General features: G+C 34.6%; 1 protein-coding gene and 1 long non-coding RNA gene across 3 annotated transcripts; one reads left to right on the forward strand and one right to left on the reverse strand.

Moving 5' to 3' along the window:
• LOC18613504 lies at positions 1636-8449 on the reverse strand. 2 transcript variants are annotated; one of them, XM_018117198.1, is made up of 5 exons: positions 8304-8449; positions 8069-8114; positions 7578-7662; positions 6157-6984; positions 1636-3911 (listed from the first exon to the last, which is right to left on the reverse strand). In XM_018117198.1, exons 4-5 carry the CDS (start codon positions 6982-6984, stop codon positions 2223-2225), a joined length of 2517 nt encoding a protein of 838 aa, XP_017972687.1. In that variant the 5' UTR covers positions 7578-7662; positions 8069-8114; positions 8304-8449; the 3' UTR covers positions 1636-2222. The 2 variants fall into 2 exon arrangements, with proteins under 2 accessions (XP_017972687.1, XP_017972662.1); XM_018117173.1 differs by lacking the exon at positions 7578-7662.
• LOC108662262 lies at positions 11980-13598 on the forward strand. Its single transcript, XR_001928082.1, has 3 exons — positions 11980-12017; positions 12260-12334; positions 13377-13598. It is a non-coding gene; the product is annotated as an uncharacterized LOC108662262 (long non-coding RNA).

Consider the following 19850-nt stretch of genomic DNA (forward strand, 5'->3'; position numbering starts at 1 on the left):
GTAAAAACAAACATATTTTAACATTATAAGTGTATATATAGATATATATTTTTAACAAGATCGAATATAGAAGACGACCTAAACACCATTCAGATGCTCGAATGTCACAAATGTTGAATAATTTAGAAAAAACCCTGTTGCTAATTGACATAAGCTAAGTAACCCCATGGATAAAAACAACAGAAAAGACGGCCATGGCCTCATATTCCGTTCCCCCCACCCCCTTTTCTTTATTATTATTTTTTTCTCATGAGAATGATGTTTGATCGAGGTAAAAGAAAACTTATGAATATTCTATTGTTTGTTGATATGGACGTGGTGTTGGCGATAAAGAAAAGGAATAAAAAGTAATTAGGAGAAATAATTATTAAACGATTTAGTCGTGCTCAAGTATGAACCTTGTCTAGTTTGTGTCTGATGGTTAATGTTCAATTCCAACTATTGTAAATTGATGGATTTGAAAGACTTTGTTTCATTTTGACTGGGTTTAAAGGACAAGAACGTTAGCTTTCATAATGGACCCAAATTAAAATTTAAAATTTAAAAAAAGGAAAGAAAAGAAAAAGCGTACTTGAGTAAGCAAAGGATGGAATTCATCATGACATCAATATTACCTCACGTATTATCACTAGCTTTTCCTTCTTCATGATGCTAAATCCAAGCAGATTTTGCTTCTAATTCGTACCAATTATGGATTTTTGAACACTTGAGCTTGTAGGATCAAACCCCTGGGCATTGATGGAGACTGGAGGGAGAGAGAAAAAAAAAGATCTTTTGGAATCCAGCACCTTTTTGACTCGTTAAAGATTATCTAAAAAGTGAGAAGATGAAAAGCATGATTTAGAATACATAACAGCCATGGGTTTAGAATTTAGATGGTTAATGATTAACATCATCATCACCACCGGCCTTGAAGAAGTGGGGTCTCTTGAGTCTATTTATGCAAGAAAAATTTCAGCAAAAATATCCAAAGCTCTAGGCTCGAAACGGAAATGGGCCAAGCGATGTCTCGTGGCTTTGACCATGTGATCAACAATTTTAAGATTTTGCTTTTGCCCTTTGGATGATTTCTACCACATTTCCTCTCAGCTGTTTTCACAGTTCAGGATTCGGCCATAGGATGTGAACAGAGCATGATTTTTGAAGGGACCCTTGAGGCTGAAGTGAGCTTACTGTTGTTTGACTAGTAATTCAAGCAGCGGTTCCCTCCCGGAAAACATGGCTCATTTACACCTGTTGAAATGTGTAAGCATCAATGATCTGCACCCATTCAATAACTCGGAATTGGGTAGACGTCAATTTCAGTAATTTTCGGTGTCATGTTCCGATCTAGCTAAAGAATGCACCTGCTTTTCCTAGGGGAAAAAAATAATAAGTTCCCAAGGAAGATTACTTGGGTATGGTTTTTATTTGCCCTTTTTCTTCCCTTGTCGTCCGGTGAGTAACGTGCAAGCGAAGAAAATTTGGCATTGTAAGTATGATTGATTGAACATTTGCGTTTTCACTGGCTTTAAGCTGCTTAGTTTTTCTTTGCCTCTGAACTTGTAACCAGAAAAAACTCACACATCATGCAATGGCAATGCTATCTTGTTGCAAATATGACATTCTTTTATATGCTTTTCATAAACAAATAAATAAAACAAGAAGACAAGCTCTATTAAATTGCAAAATCTTATAAAAGTAAACCATTCTTTTGCTCTATACACTTTTTGAGGACAACACGTTTATATAGAAAGAGATAAAATTAACTGGAAAAATTACTGTTATGTGCATCAAGATCAAAGATTGGCATTAGAATCATTCAGCAGTCAAACCCAAATAAGGTATAACCTTTGCAAGTCAATTATGTAGAAGACAGTAAGAACCTACTGTGTCAATCGCCCTACACTGAGAAAATGCTACTCCAGTCGAAGGAATTGTATCCCTGCCTCTCCTTTCTGATATTATAACGCCGCATCAGACCATCGGTTTCATCTAACTTATGTAAGATGAACATGTGTGATACTTTTAATTTTTCACCAGACATTGGTCAGGAATCTGCAACTAGTTGGGTGAATGGAGTGTTGTGTTTTCCTAGTATGATAAAGGACATATTTGGTCTCCAATTATTGACTAGAAAATCAATACCACTTTGCAGGACATGGGAGGTGGTTTCAGGAACAGCTTAGCAATTAGCCCACTCATTTCTCCACGTAACAGATCCAAATTTTGAGACTGACTGGCTATTTTTTGGTACTGCAGAACCCATCCTTATTCTCCTCTATGTTGGGATTACTAGCACCATTTCTAAAAATGGCACTAACAGCAGGCCTCGCACGAACTCTTCGGGAGTTATTCTGTGGAGCCTCTGCGGCCCTTCTCTTTCTCTTTGGACTGAAGAACCCACATTCAAGAGCTTCTAATGCTTTTGTGGTCAATGGTCGGTTCCTAGTACTCTGCCTCCGGTTGTGCATTATTGGCTGCTGGTTGACCTCTGCATCTTTATCAGGAAGCTTCAATGGCTCAGGCTGCACTGTCGTTTCAGACTGAATGAATGACATATGTGCACAGGAATTGTCACTATTTTGCATTGTCTCCATAAGAAAGGGTTCATCAGTTTCCATATCTATTGAAACTTGAGGAACATTTAAGTCTATCAATGTATGGGACTGAGTTTTCGTTTGAGATTCTTCTCTATGCGGGCAGTTGCCCGTGACAGTGCCTTCCTTTCTCTCATCTGGACTGCCTTTAGCCAAAGAACTGGCAGGTGACAAGTTTTGGGATCCCATTTGAAAAGCCATATCTTCACAAGCATCAGGTGAGTTTGACCTACAGAGGGAATTGTCTTCGTTTAAAATCCTGTCAGCAGATATGTTTTCAACACTACAGATTGATTCTTCATGGATGCAATCTGTTGAACCCTGCTGTTTAGTAACAGGAGCCAAATATTTCATAACCTTTTGTTCCTCTTCATCAAGCAGACTTGTGTTGTGGCTTTCATAGTTTTCCACTGATAAAATGGTGGTACCAGAGGCGTGAGGAATGCCAACATTTGAGTTACTATTTACACAATCTGATAAGTCCACGCATTCTCCCCTATCAGCCATCACCTCTGCAGCCGTGGAGGTGCTAGTTTCTTCTGCTTCATCTTCTGAGTCACTAGATGTATCCTCACAATCACTAGAAATACTAGAGGGGGAGGATAAGCTAGTAGCTTCAAGAGGTAAGCTTCTCAGCTCTCTAACCTTGGATCGTTCCCCCCCTTCCACCGAACTAGTATCTACAATTGTAAACTTCATTAGATCTCGATTGCAGCCAGAATTTCGTGGCTTGAGGTAACCATTACATTTATTTGACATAAAACCAGGATCTTGTTTTATTACTGGGTCCCACTTATTTTCTTCTTTCTCTCTGCTGCCCTTAGTCACTTCAATTTCAAGCTCAAGAAGCCACGGTTCTGATGCAACTTTATTAAGAACATCAGGAACAGAATCAAAATAGTGGTTCCCTTTCACTAGTCTCCTCCTTGAAAACTTCTTAACCCCAGGTATAAGAAACACTAGAGAGTTCTTTGAACCAGAAAAAACGTGATCCTTTGACTGTTCAGAGTGCCAACCTCTTGCTAAAAGGCGAGGCCAAACAGCTTCCCAGAAAAGATCACTCGATCTAGCCTTGCTCAACCTAAAACCTCCTGTTAGAAACTTGATAATATCTGCTGATGTAAGAGCAGAACATGCTTTGCCAACTGGTATTTCAGGACGAACAGAAACTACATGATTGGCTTTTACTGGCTCCATGGCATTGCCAGTGAGGTCTTGCTTTCCTTTGCCAATACCTATAGCTTCTATGAGCGTATGAATGCCAACTGCATTCTTTATAGTGAAAACGTATTCCTCAAAGGAAATTTTTCCCTCACCAAATGTCTTAGAAACCTGCAACAATCAAAATTCAAACATCAAGATGAAATATTTTTGTCTCCCAAAAATACAGTCCAAATATAGCTGCGACGGTATAGTTCAGCAGTAAAATGAGAATTTCAGCTAAGTAGACTTGACTTGATAACAAAAAACCAGGAGTTCAAATGAAATTGATAGATCTTCAAGAAAGGTAGCTAAGAATAACTGCAATATGCATGGTAATTTTGAGATGCTTCTCTGCTACATGTATGGTTTAAATTATAAGTTCCAAGTAGTCAAGATCAAATAAGTGAAAGAATCATTCCACATTTTTTTGAGGTAAAAGGGAAAATCCATATGCATATGAGACACGATTAGTGGTGCTTTCAGTTAAAAGAAATTTATTCCTAATTAAGAGATCAAAAGGACCCTTCCTAAGAGAACCTGCAAAGAGCTGAATATACTGTCAAAGATAGTGCCAACTGCTATTTTCCATGAACTATAAGATATAACTAGAGGAATAATCCCACTTTATCAAGAGCCAGGTATCACATTCTTCTGGAGAGATCACTTGGCATAAAGATGTTTTAAGTTCCTAATAAACAAAGTCAAATACACATAAAAGGGGCTGAAAATGCAAAAGTGGAAAAAGCATATCAAGCATTCTCCTTTCTCTTGTCCATTCCAAAATTCAAATGAAGCCCGACTCTGGATATGCCTACAAATTTCAGGGGAGATGCAATTCCTAAGAACAACAAACATTTCCATGCATAATTGTAATCCTTTACAAACAGATATTCTCCTATGTTTCCCAAACTGAGCCAAGAGTTCCAAGCAATTTATAGCAAAGAGCGTATAACCCCAGAATAAGAGATTAGCATCAATATATCCAAACAGAAAGCCAGACACTATATCCACCCTGCTTCAAAAATGGAGTAAGCAGTCCAAGCAGGAACCAAAAGGCACAATGCTTGTCAGAAACAAGACATTGAAACACCAACAACCATTTTTATTATCAAGCCAGTTCACATAAGTAAATACCTATGAGCAGGCCTAAATGAACCCGAAAGATGAAGAGGCCAAGATAAGAACAAAAGTAAGGGGCAAACTTAATTACCAGCTCCTCATTCTGAAGAAATTTAGGAGACTGATGAGTCACATAGTAATTGACACTACAGAGCTCTTAGTAAAAGAAAAAATTTCATTTTCCTGAAGGAAAACAGCAGTGTTAAAAGGAAAATATGCCTTAATATTGTCAGAGACAAGCCATTGAAACACCAACAACCATTTTTATTATTAACCCAGTTCACATAAGTAAACGCATATAAGCAGGCTTAAATGAACCCTAAAGATGAAGAGGCCAAGATAAAGTCAGGGACATCCTTAATTTCCAGCTCCTCATTCTGAAGGAAACTTTAGGAGACTAATGACTCACATGGTAATTGGCACTACAGAGCTCTTACTAAAAGCAAGACTTTCGTTTTCCTAAAGGAAAATCAGCAGTGTGAAAGGGAAAATATGCCTTAATAAACAAAAAAATAATAATAAACTATTTATGTTTACTTTGTTATTCCATTAATATATCAACATTTCTGATGGTGTTAGTCAACAACCAATATCTTGCTCATTCCATTTTAGCCTTGACAAGATGGGCCTTTAGTTAGTTGTCCCTTTCTTTCTCGAAAGACAGGTCCTCAAAGAGAAGCACTGCTCTGTTTTATCAATCAACAGAATACTATATGAGCATTCCATAATGCAAGCATGGCCCCAGTTAAACCTTCATTCTCTGCTAATCTGCTTTAACTACCCCATCTCAAATCCTAGACAGCATCTACATTATTTTATTAGGTCACAATATTACACTCCACAAAATCATAGCTAATTGCCATGCTAACTTAGGTTGCTTAAAGTGGTCTGAGTTGGAAACACCCCGAAAAGTTATACAGTCAACACTTTATATATCCATGCAGTTGGCATGGAGCAAACTTACACAGATAACACTTGAAAAAGAAATCAGAAATCATGTTCAAAGTTCAGAAGTTGATAAATCATGCTAATAAATTAACAAAAAATAAGGTCACCATGGACCTAATAATGTAGTGTTCCTAGACCATGTGCTACGGGAGTTGAGAAGAAAATAAAATGATTAGAGAAGTGTCTATGTGTACACTTCACAGCACCAGATGATACATAAGAACCAATTAACAAAACAAATATATGTCCAATTATTTAGAAAGATCAAATGAGCTGGTGCGTGTGCATAAAAAAGTCAGAAAAATACCTCAAGCAGCATATCTTGACAATCTTTTGATAGATGAGAAAATAATCGTGATAGCAATTCCTGTTGCCTCCATCCTGTGAACAGCTTTTGTCCATGAATGCCCCGTCTGCCTCTTAATTTTCGGCATTCTGACCATCTACGATATCCATCAGACCTGTAAAATTTTCCATAATAGAAAGACAATATCTCTCCCATCCGTTTACTCTTAACAAAATTTTTCACAAGAATAAGATTTTTCCCAAAGATGTATAGCCCAAGAAGAAAACTGTCATGCTCGATATCCTTCCATACTTCACCTGGAGAGCCTGGAAGAGCATAGGGACCTCTATCCACCTGATTCAGCTTAGATTTTGGCTCCTGTGGGAAGTGTAAATCAACATCCATCTTTTCAGTTCCAGTTGTAGTTTGATGCTTTGAACATCCTCTCATGTCTTTCCCATCACCCAACACAGAATCTAGAGCTTGAACTTTATATTCTTTACATCCATGGCTTGATGTAATTTGGCTCTCTTCACTGTTTTCAAATTCAAAAGCACCACCTGTGCTTTCAACTTCAGTCCTTGTCCAGATAAAAGGGATAGGCAATCCCAGTGGAAAAGGGTTTGGCACACTGATTATGACTTCTGAGTCGATTGGTTTATTTATAACCTGTAAACTATGACATTCTCCAACTAGAGGTGGAATTTTTGCTTGGTATTCATCTCCAACACGAGGAATCATCTCCGGATCTCCAAAAATTTTATCCAAAAAGGAACATGAAGCAAGTAATTGTTCAGCAGATTCATCTTCGATGCCCTTCATATTATTATCCAAATGAATAGTATCCATCTGCCCAAGAATTCAGTGAAAAGATTTAAACTGAAAATCTTAAAATGGACATTTGATTTATACTTAATATGGCATAAATCAACCCTGTAGCCCTATTTCAAGGAGGCGTCATGAGTGCAAACTTGGGATGTCCTTAGAGGGATGAAGAAACTATCATTACATATTGAACTTTTCAACATTTTGAGATAGAAATACATGCAGACTCAATTTTCTACTGCTAGACCTCAAGTATCTGCTAAAGTCAATTTCATTTTAAGTTAAATGCCAGATGCTATTTGTTTAAAGTATTTATTTTAACTCAAAATAAAGATTGTACAAAAAAGAGTAGAGGAATCCTCCTATGCATGAAATTTGAAATTACCACCATTGAATGTGGGGCTGGAATCCTACCACTGTTCCTTATGCTCAAGATTCAGGTAGGACCCTCAAGAATTCATAACAGCGTTGAAAAAGTTTATGATTGCAATGAACCAAATCAAACATTAATCAAAAAGAAGAAGAAGAAGAAAAAACACTTGTGCAGACTAGTTCATCAGGAAAAGATGATAATCGTCTCTCGCAAATAAAGCCAAAAGATAAACAAGGTATTATACCTAGCTTAGCGAATAAATTTTCCAACATATTTCTCGAAGCAGAACAACTGGAAGCCCTTAATCCAAGCATGAGATAAGCTTATGACTACAATTAAAACAGATAACATTTATATTCCTTGCAATCTGAATTACCAACAGCTAGAACCAAAACCAGGTGGATACCAACATTCAAATGTCAAGGCACATGGTTCACGGTGACATAAAACCAAATTTAAACAACCCCAACAACACAGAGCTCTGAATAGTTAATACATCAACATTAAACAATCTCATTGAAACGTATAGTATTCAGTGAAATAAATTCAACCAAGAAAACATGTCCATTTTTCAGTGAAAATTAACATGTAAGTCCATTTGATTAAACATATATCGAACTAAAAAACTATAGAAACAGTACGAAAAAGTACATTAACTAATAAACAGTTGATAAGAAATGTATATAAACATGCAAAAGAACGATTTTTTTTTTTAAATAAAAACATATGGCTAACCTCCGTAGAAGAAGTTGAACGTTAAAACCCACGTGCCAAAGCCAACCTGGACAAATGGGTTTTCATTGTTATGCATCTATCAACCTCGATTGTCAACTGTTTTTCCTAGTTCTTTTTTTTTCCTCTCTTCGATCTTTGGTTGTTGCCATAGATAAAAGAAAAGAAAAGAAAAACTACAAAAACAAGCAAAAATAGAAAAGAACAAACAAGACATGGTAAAGAAGATTTTAGTTACCTTGTAGGAGGGAGCTTAGCTTTCATGAATACGAAAGTTGAATTCTTGAGGACTTGGCAGATAGAGAGAGAAAGAGAGAGAGAGAGAGAATAAAAATAAGAAAAAGGAAGCAAAGAAATTCTCTTTAGTTTTGCTGTTAAGAGATAGAGAGCAGATTAACGCTTGTCTTCGGTTTGATTTATGAGAGTTGAGACCACAAGCGTTCGTAGGTGGGTTTCGATGCATGGACTAAATGACCAAAATGGACATGTCTATGTCCCTTTCATGTTGTCCTTGGACACTCCTATTTTGGGAATTTTAGGGCAGTCTTTTTGGGTTTCGCCTCCAACCAACACACATTTTATTTTGCTTTCAGGTAACGCTTTTGCAATGAGAAACCCATATTATTTCATGCTGAAATTTACATAATAATTAATAAGGTTAATAAGGCCGTTTTTCAATAGTAAAAGAAAAGGTTTAATAAGGGGTAATACAAGATTTATACACATAAATTTTTTATAAGTATATAAAATTGAAGATAAAAAAATCATTTTTTATCTTTCAAATTAAAATTAGATAAATCGTTTCACACAGTCGGAACTTACCTATTAAATTTTTTTTAATTGATAATAAAATATATAAGTAACAGTTTTTTACTTACAGTGGTTGAAAAATTAAAAAATCCATTTTTTCCCTTTTATATCAACTCTTGAAAAGCCAATCAAGCATACCATCTTATTCATCCAAATAATTTTGGAAACATGCAAGAATTAGATTCTAACATGTCAAATAATATCGAAATAAAAAAAAAAAGAAAGGATTTGTGTGTGTGTGTGTGTATGTGATGTTAGTTGTTGAGATCTATACATTAGAAACTAAGATACAAATTTTGTACTATACCATAGCTTATGATTGACATTATTTTTCGCTCAACCTAATTGAATAATATTCTCGTCGTAAAACACTATAATACTGTAATGTATATATCATTCACCTTTAGAACAATATAACATAATTTTGATTTGTCTATAATACATATAATTTTATAATCTAATATTTTTTCTTTTTTAACATCAATATTCATATTTATAATTTTTTTCAAATATCTTTACTTGTTTGATATGAGATTGACATATTTTATATAATTCTTTTAAAACACTTGAGGTGACATTATAAGTTTAAATTTTAAATTTTTACTTTAACTTGTTTTATAAGTTATACTCTTCTTCCAAAAAGTGGGATCATTGAAACACGCCCGTAGGGAAAAAGGGAAAGAATTGAAGGTTGGATGCAAGGTTATTAGGTTAAGGTATCAATATATAATTCAATATCTTCCCAATCAATTAAGTTAGTTTAGGAAAAGATAAGCCTGATATTATCATTTAAAAAATAAACTAATTTATTATTATTATTATTATTGTTATTGTTATTGTTGTGATTCGTTGATCTCTTCCATTACTTGTCTTCCCTGTTAAAGTTTTGTAATGACAAGCGACAAAAATATAAAATGTAGTAATTAATTTTTATACAAATATTATGGTATTGACTTGTCAAATAGAAAAATATTGGTTTTTTTGGTCATAACCCTTGATATTATATTTAAAACGGTTTGGATTTAATTTGAAAATTTGAACGAACTACTTCTTTGAACCTCGGAGATGAATAAAAAATTATAAAAGTATATAATAGACAATTAGATAAGTTATCAAATGATGAGAATTTCTTGTTTTTTGCTTTTGTGGGGAATTAGCACAATGTTAGAATTTTGTTTTTATTAGAATGAAATGCATTGAAAGGAGCAAGGAGGAGGAGCCCACCCTGTTCTTTGATCCCCATCAGAAGAACTGTCATTTAAGGCCCCGGGGGACCCACCCAGGCACGAAAGTTTCTCCAAGGCGACCGTTTTACCTTTATTTTTCCATCAAAACCACCCTCCAATCATCCAAAAGTAGTATGGATTATCAACGAATTTGATCACCACATGGCTCATGGGGCCCCTTAAGTGGACGGCCCTGATCCTCGTATTGACATGCTATATATTCTCAGTGTTGCGACGCGATAGCCCCTGGTTCCTATCTGCCAATCCCATGTTTCGTAGGCGATGGCCCACAGCCCAGCAGCCACACAAACAAACAGTCGGCTCCACTCTAGAAATTAGAATTAACCCGTGGTATGAAAAGGTTGCATGACATAAAAAAAGGTTTCATGCATGTTCCGGTTCAGTTCTTGTCTAGAGTTTTTAATTATGAAGAAACTTAGTCAGTGTTAATATTTTCAACTGGGATGGGAATATGACTGAATGTATGGGAATGAGAGGCAAAATCTTGCTTTGTTTGGGCTGACAAAACTGTGTGCCATGCCAATATAGCAATATCCAATCCCGATGACTAAGACTGGCCTTTCATCACAAGTCAATGTTTCGGAGTACAAAAGTCAAATAGAAAAAAAAAAAAAAGGTCAGAAAAGAAAAGAGGTAGAGAAACAGCATGAAAAATTTGAACACCACAACTGTTACCAAGCAAGCACTGCGTACAAAATAATTACAGCAAAGCGAAACCTTCTTCTAATTAGTTGTAAGGTGTGTTAGAAAAAATTATGAGAAACAAAAGAATATAAAACAAATAAAAATAGTAAATGACTTGGGATGTGGTATCACGTAAAAAGATTGTAGAGGTTATTCTCTAAAATTTAACAGATCTTTTTTTATACACAACCCATGTGTATATTTGCACGCAGGGAAGGAATCTGAAATTTCTCAAAACTTGGCCCAATCTTATGTGCGCGTGAGTGCATTCCGTTTTCCTTGCTTGCAACAAGTCTATAGTGGGTTTTCATATATAAAGCATTCACCTTTTTTGTATTTTGGCAGTGTGAGATGGTTGAACCTTATGAAATACACTATTTTTCAACAAGGTGTAATCCTAATTAATTATGATGTATAATCTTTATTATTATATTAACGTGATAGTTTTTCTGTGACACCTAGTACCCTCGTATTGTGAAACCTAAACCTTCATAGACCCATAACTAGAAGTAGATGCGATAACACGTATTAGGGGTAATTTCGTCATTTTCTTAGTGAGCTCCTAAAAGTAGATTTCCTAATATTATTAAGGCCTAAGTAGGCCTAAGAAATAAATGAATGATGTATATCATGATAAATAAACAAAGAAAATAGAAATACTAATAATTTTCATAATAGGCGCAAAACGGTCATTTTGCATCTCGAGTAAAAAATTTTACGTTTTTGTGAATCCGAGTATTTCTAGACTATTAAGAACTTTGCCTTAATGTCAAAAAAGTAAAAAGATTGCACAAAGAATAGGAGGAAGACAAAGTCACATTATTGAGGGCATTTTGGTAAATTACATGAAACTTGGATAAACTTTAAGCATAAATATCTCATTCCTCCAGCAGCTTCTTCATTTTTCTAGCAGCTTCTTCTTCCTCCCATCTCATGTTTCTTTCATCCAATTATCCTCCATGAAAGCTTCTCTCAAAGCTTCCATCACCTTCTCAAACTAACCTTAAATTTCATGCTTTTGCCCATTCTTTCATAGGGTTTTTCATGCTTTTCCACTTTTACACCTCAACAACCTTCAAAAGTCTTTCTTTAGTACATTCACTCACTAGCTGGACGTGTAGAGAGAGAGAGAGAGAGAGAGAGAGAGAGAGAGATTTCCTTTATTAGCTTGAAGAATTTTGAAAGAGAATTCAACTACAAAGACCATCAAGGTGAGTATGAGTTAGGGTTAATCTCTTTAGTTATTGATAATGTCTAGTAATTAGATTTGTGAGTGTTTTATTGTTGAGGTTGTTTATTCATTTTTAGTGTGACTAGAGTAGTGCAAATAATAGCCATTTAGTAGTAGTTGGAAGTTAGTTAGGGATGACTAGTAGAACTTGATTTAGGAAATAGCTTTCGAAATGGTATTAATGCCTAGTTGGGTTGATGACGATGTTGTTGTGTGTGATAGGTTCCAACGAAACCCCACACCTCAATTCAGAACATTAATCGAAGTTAGAGCCCACCAAAACATCAACAAAAACTGGTGAGTGAACTTGCATTTCAAAATATTTTGGGAAATGTCTACTTGTTTAAATAAATCATTTGAAAGTTTCAATTGTTTTTGCTTTAAAAATATATTTGGAGAACAAGCCCTTGATGAAATGTTTCTATCTTGTGAAATGTGCAATATGAATAGTTCATGCGTTTTCACATTTTATTGATATGTATATTATGCTTTGGATGCTCCTTTTGTGTGATAATGTGGACCCGATTATGTGCGGTGTGGGAGTGCACATGAGCTAATAATGATGATATTGCATTGTGCGTGTAAGGAGTGCACATTAGCTGAGTGTGGCGGGATGGTATGCATGATGATGTATGTATATATATAAATGTTATAGAAAGTTTATGAAAATATTTGTGATTGTGTTGTATGTTGGCATTGTTAATTGCTCCCAAATTGCTTTTCATTTCAGCAAGAAAATGGTTTTTTTTATGTGACAAGACCCCTTTTAACTAAGTTGCTCTGTTTCTCGCTGCAGCGAGAAACTCTCGGGTTGGGGGGGGTTACACTGGCCTGGTTCTCGCTGCAATGAGAAACTTTGGAGTGGTCCCAAGATTCTAGTGTAGTGCTTTCATTTTGACAAAGAGTTTGACTACTTTTCGATTAGAACTAGGCAAAGTGGTAAACATCAAAGTTATAGCCTAGCCTCTTAGCTTTCTAATGACGAAAAAATCATATCAATTGGACTTTTGTAGTAGGAGTTATACTTGAAAAACCAAAGCATATGCAAACCGAGATTGCCTCTTCGCTGTAGCGAGAAAAACCTCTATTTGCTTGTCTTGCTTGGTCATTGCTGAAATTTTCATTCTATTTAACTTCATGGTTTATCATGGATCCTGTAACATGAAGGAATTAAACATTCAAAGTTTAGGATGGGGGGTTTTAATCAAAACTTAGACTAAATTGCATGGTTTTATCGTAAGTGCATCATGTTTTCTAAAACATTCCTTATTGTTGCTTGTTCCCTTCTTATGTTCACTCACTAAGTTTATACTCACTCTTTTAAATTGCATGTTTTCAGATCTGTAGCTAGTTGGGACCCAGATTAAGGAGACCATTCGTATTCACCCCTTGGTAGGTATATGGCATTCGGTAGCTGTGCCCTCACCCAAGTCACTCCGCTGGTCGTTAAGAATTTTGTATGTGGATTTACAATCGATGTAAATTGCTAAGATTTAGGCTACAAATAATAGATGTATATGTGATATGATGATGCCATTATGAAATGGCAATGAATGACAATATTTTGGATTAATACAAATATAAATATTTGGTTGTCTTGTTTATTATCGAAATATGTATAGTTGAGAATAAAGATTTGTGGTTAGAAATGATGGTAGGAATGATGAATTAGAATTTCATAAATAGGCTTGCTTAGGCTTAGTGGGTTGTGCCTATTGGGCCCTTGTGCCAGTCATGGCCTGAAATTTAGGTCGTGACATTTTCATAACATTAAATGACTTAGTATAATAATTTTCCAATAAGTATGGCACTGTTCAGATGTATTTGAATTTTTTTATAGCAAAAAGTAATATTTGACATACATATTTATATTTGATGCATTGATAATATATAAAAATTATACATTATTAGGTCACTAATATGTGTCATCCCATTAATGAGATAAAACCAAAATTCATTAAGGATTTAAAACTAAACATTAAAAGGTTTTCAACATTTAATGACGTAAAAAATTAAAAAAGTTTTGTCTCTCTAAACTCTCTTCCACGCATCTCTTTAACCCTTTCTTTCAAAAATCTTTAGCTCTTCCACGCATCTCTTTAACCCTTTCTTTCAAAAATCTTTAGAATCTCGCATTTTTCCTTTTAGTTCAAGGTTTTAAAGTGCAAAAAGGGAGAGTAACTTTCTCTCTAAACTCTAATCCACCCTTCCCTTTACCCCTTCTCTTATTCTCGTTAAACAATTAAAAATTTATTCAAGTTCAAGTTTACTTACATGTTATTGATTGAGATTTGACATTGAAAGTGAAATTTTCAATTTAAAGTGTGAGATTTGGGATTGAGAGTCTTCAATCTATATTCTTGTTATTGATTCAATTAGCTATTTTTGTAGGATCATAATAAAGTATTACTTTTTTATATGTTTTATAATGAAAGAGCTCACGGATTGATTTTATAATTTAACTCCTTAAAACACGAGACATGTAAGATTTTCATTTTGTTTAGCTCATATGGTCATTTAAAATTCCACATGCTTACTTGAGTACTGGACAAAAGTTATGTATGTTATACTGCTTCAATAATCGCCCTAGATCCAGATTTCTAAGAATAAGTAGAGAAGATAATACTGTTGTATGTGTGAAGACTAGTTTCAAGATGAGCGTATGTCTCAACTCTCTCAAAGAAGTCTTTATAAAAAATGAGTGAAAAATAATTATACATATATAAAAAATGAGTGAAAAACACATTCTCTCCAACAATATTCAACAATTGAACATAGATAAAGTTTCAGCATACATATGATGAGGTATACAGAGATGTGTGGGAGAGAGTTTAGAGAGAAAATGAAAACTTTTAATAATAATTGTTCTTGAAATTGCATAATTTTTTCAAATATAATCTTAATGGACGAAGAAGAGGAAAAAGAGAATAAGAGATAAAAAAGAGGAGAACAAGAAAGGATGAGAGGAAGTTGGAGAGAGAAAAAAAGAATTTTTTTTAAAAATTATTTATATTTAGTTTTAAGTGTTGAATGAATTTTATTTTTACCTTATTAATAAGGTGGTACATTTTGGTAACCTAATGTTATATATACATTGCTAATATATCAAATATAAATCTATATCATAATTAAATAAAATAGTAAATAATATTTTATTGAAAAATAAAAATTATAAGATCATTCTGGATTGTTATTGTGGCTGAACTTGAGATTTTGGGTCATAGATGGTGCAATTACTTGAACTAAGGAATGCCCAACTTCTGCACCAACAAAGCATAAAGGTATATTAGTCCCCTAAACAATTGCCTACCAACCAAACGAAACATAAGAAGAATTGCCACGGTGGCTAAGCCAAGCCATGGTTGTGATTCAACTCCAAAATCTTCATAAATGTAACTTTGGTCTGCAAGGGTCGAAACCTAGTTGCCCACAACCTTACTATTTTCCTCGAAAGGAATTGGATGGCTGAAAAAATTTAAAAGGATGATCCTGACTTATCCTTTTTAAGCTTAAACCCAATTTCCACACCAGTCTTTGGACCAAAAGAGGGCTCGTTAATCCTATTCAAAGAGGCCCTACTATAATTACACAGGTAGAGGCCCAAGATTCTCAACACTTATTAGGCTTGGCTAATTTACCAGCATGGTTGGCTCATTATTTTGATTGATTCTTTAATTTTAAAAGCTCTTCTCTGCAAACCAAATTCCAGAGTGCTTGACAGATCCTCTAAATCATCAAATTCCTCCAAATGTAAAAAATGTCAAATTCTTAAAATCTTTTCGACTTTGGAACTTGGAAACCTTTCTCTTTTATTCTCAACTTTCACCTTTGAAGGTGTCGTAACGTGTGGGTCCGGGAACCCAACCGCTAAACGCGAGCGAAGATTAAATTGGTTTAGGAGTCGCCACCAATCTTTTTTTTATCTAGGTGTGATTGGTCACCTATTAACCCGATTCTAATCGATGAAGTCCTAAATTAATTTTAGATCCGTCGAAAGAACGAGAACTGATCCACGTTTTTTAAAGATGGGTTCGGGAGTGCGGTTACGCACGGAGAAGGGTTAGCACCTCCGTGGCGCCCGTTCCACTAACGGTACCATTTAATCTTAAGTTATCTTATTATAGCCTACTTTTGACTTATTCCCTACTTATTAACTAAATTTTTATTAAACTGACTGCCTGAATCTATTATTTGGTTTTACGTATGCATGTGATGCAAGCGTAAAATGTTGTCATGACTCGTTTATTTTAAATAATGGGGTCGGTAATCTTTTATTGGAAAAATTATTCGAAGACCATCCCAACGCTTTGGTGAAGTCTCAAAATTCTCCTCACTTAGAGATATCTCCGGTAGAACTCGTCTCTACAAGCTCTTCGGAGAAATCCCATCATCGGAATTCTCGCACCATTTGCAAGATAAATGTGGCGTGCTATGACAGGATAAAATGCTGATGTCTACATGCGCGCGTTTATTGAATTAGGTGGTTCATAATTCACTCAACTATGTATTTAATAATTTATCATTTTGTTTATATGTTTATTATTATCTATTTTTTTTCATGGATTATTTATTTATTTTTATATTTTTTTTGCTTTCTACTTAAATCCATATCCTTTAATTAACGTTTTTTTATTAATATTTTACTTGATTATATAGCTTATCAAATAATTAATTANCAATATTATGTAAGTTTATTATTTTTTAATATATATCATTTTTTAACAACGATTATTTGGCTTAACGGGTTTTGAAGTTTAGAGTTCAGATTTATCCCGACGCTTCAGTGAAAATTCGTCTCGAACTTCGCACCCGAAAAATATTCACCTGAAAAAGGCAACTCTTTGCCCCTTTTTTAAGCAGAATTCTATTATTGGATTAACTCAAATTAACCACTTGATTTTTTTAATACTTGTAATTTAATATTATATTGTACATTCTATATATTTATAAATACCTAGAACATTTTATTTTCTCTTGCCTTTACAACTAATTATACTTTATTCTCATTTTTTATTTCTTTTCATTTTTTAGACCCATTTCTATTATTTATTAATTATTTTATACATATTAAAAAAAACTAAGTACTTTCTAATCTTCCATTTAATTAATTAATAATTTTTTTGCCTTGTTCATTCTCCTATTTTTTGTTATATGTTTATATATATATATATTTATACATGGATATCTATTAATTTACTACATCTACTATCTATTGTATTAAAGATTTTCATTTTTAGCTTTCATATGTTTTATTTTTCATATGCATAAATTTCAAACAACACCAAAAATAATAAAACTATTATAACACTTAAACAAGAAATTAAATAACCACTTTCAATAACTCAAGCCCAAACTATTATTTAATGAATAAGTCCAATACCTATTGGGTTGTAACTAACCCACTACTCCAAATGGGTTCAAGCTCCACTGGGCTTCAAAGGTCTCCTCCAATTCGGTCTGGGCCCAAAGGGCCTGCTACACTTGTTTTTTTGGTTTGGGCTTGAATAGTTCAAGAATGCCTTAGCCCAAGGAGGAAATCAAGCTTGCTGCAACAGCCCACTTAATCCTCTTCAATGTGCACCATTTTTGGCTTCCAAAAATGCTTCAAAACGACGTCGTTTTGGTCTTTTATACCTAGGTATAAAAGTTTCTTTTCTTTTCTCTCTCTTCACTTTCCTCTCTCACTTTCTCTTTCTTGCTGCCACTCTCTCTATCTTCTCCTTAAGCTTTTCTTTTTTTTTCTTCCTCCTTCTTCCTCTCTCTCCCAACCGTAACACTCCCACCGCCGGCGCCTCTCTTTCCTTCCCTACGCCGACCTCTCACCTCTCTCTCTCTCTTCGTCTTCTTCCTTTTTTTTTTCTATTTTTTGTATTTGATTGTGACTTTTTTTGGGGGGTTAATTGTTGTGTTTTTTTTTGTTTCAGTTTTTTTTATGGCTTTTTTTTTTTTTTCAGGAGATGAATCCGGTCCCCTTTGCTTTACTCTCTCATCTTCTTTAAAAATGGGGTTATCCAAAAATTTGGACAACCCGGTAATGGGGTTCTGGCACCAAAGAGTTGGTAGCCAGAGCCCCATTACTCATGGTGGTTGGGGAAGGGATGGCTGGGCATACGCCCAGCCATACCTCTTTTTTTTTTCATCTTTTTTTAATTTTTAATTTTTTATTATTTTATTATTTATTTTATTATTATATATATATTTTAGAGGTGTCTACAGAAGGCAAGAAAGGTGGGTGGAAAAACCATGAAGAGGTATATTCTTGTACAGTAATATGAATATCCATAAAGTTGAGAAGCATTAACAATTAAAACTTGTCATTGTGGGTGAGCTCAAAAAAAAAAAAAACATTACGAGTTTGAGATTGACATTGAGACGTCAAACCATAGGAATGTGACTAGGGGACAATATTATGTTGAGTCTTGAGCATCTTGTCGGAGGAGATAACAACTCCATATCTTTTGTTTTCCTCTTCCTTTTCGTTGTCATTGTCGTTTTTAGGGCTTTGCAATTGTCGTTTTAATGAGCTAGCCGCTGAAGGATTGGTTTCACAAACTTAATTAGACTTGGTACCTACAATTATATCCCACCCAGCATATGTACAAAACACATCGGAACCATTCTTGTTTGATCCTTAATTCTAATTTGTAATTTTCTCTTCAATTTTTATTTTTTTAAGGAGTTAGACCGTTAGAGTGAGAGAAAGATGGGATGGAGAATCAGCTAGGTGAGTGGATAATTCCTAAAGGCACTAGCCTAGCTAGGTGGATGATGCTAGCTTTACCATCCAAACTTAAGTCCATATTAGCTATGTATGTATTGTTTCTGAATTAATATAAGTACTTTGAGTTTTAAATACTAATTTACTATTTTCTCACCAAGTATCAGCTAAAACATGCTATCAAGTAGGATTTTGGTTGGTCTATTTCCTTTGTTGCATTAATGATGACTGTTCTTTCTTTATAAGAAAAATTCAATGTACCTGCAAATAACTAAAATTATATGTAGTTGGCTCATTTATCTTATTTTCCTGATTGGCTTTCCTTCCTGTTTGCAAAACATGCGGATCAAACAGTTAATGACTGTACATATTATTGGGGAAATTTTTTTTGTGACCCTTGAAAATAAAGTGTTTTTAAAAATAACCTTCCAGATAAATTTAACTATTTTTAGCCATCAGAAGAGATTTTGGGACAAAAATGCCCTTAATGAGACATTTTCGATGATGCGCACTCTCAAACAGGCGAAAAATTAAAAAATAAATATGCAAAGAATTTTCGAACATCTATTTTTGTGCAAAACATCCAATTTTTTTTCCAAAAGCTTGTGTAAAACAAAATAATGGTTTTTCAGATATTTCAGACATGGCATTCAAATAATACGAAAGGTGATATTAAATTGAACAAGGAACCGATCGTGATGAATCGAAAGCTTCAAGAATGATGTGAAACCAGAAATCCCTGATACGGTGGTGAATCGAAAAGAGAAAAATGTGAATCTGAAGCAGGAAATGGTCGTGCTAAAGTAGGCCATATGGTCTGTGTGACGGCAGGGTTTAGAGTTTGTGAAACGGAATAGTGCGAATGTGTGATACGTCATGGTGGGAATGTGTGACACGTCATGGTGAGAATATGTGAGATGGGTGTGACACGGCAGGGTATAGAGTTTGTGACACGGCTTGGTGGCAATGTGTGACACGGCATGGTGGCAATGTGTGAAACGACATAGTGATAATGTGTGACACTGGTGTGACGCGGTAGGGTTTAGAGTGTGTGACACGCCATAGAGAGAATCTGTGACACGACAGGGTGATAAT

This window comes from Theobroma cacao, chromosome 1 (genome assembly GCF_000208745.1).
Source record: "Theobroma cacao cultivar B97-61/B2 chromosome 1, Criollo_cocoa_genome_V2, whole genome shotgun sequence".
NCBI classification, from domain to species: Eukaryota; Viridiplantae; Streptophyta; class Magnoliopsida; order Malvales; family Malvaceae; genus Theobroma; species Theobroma cacao.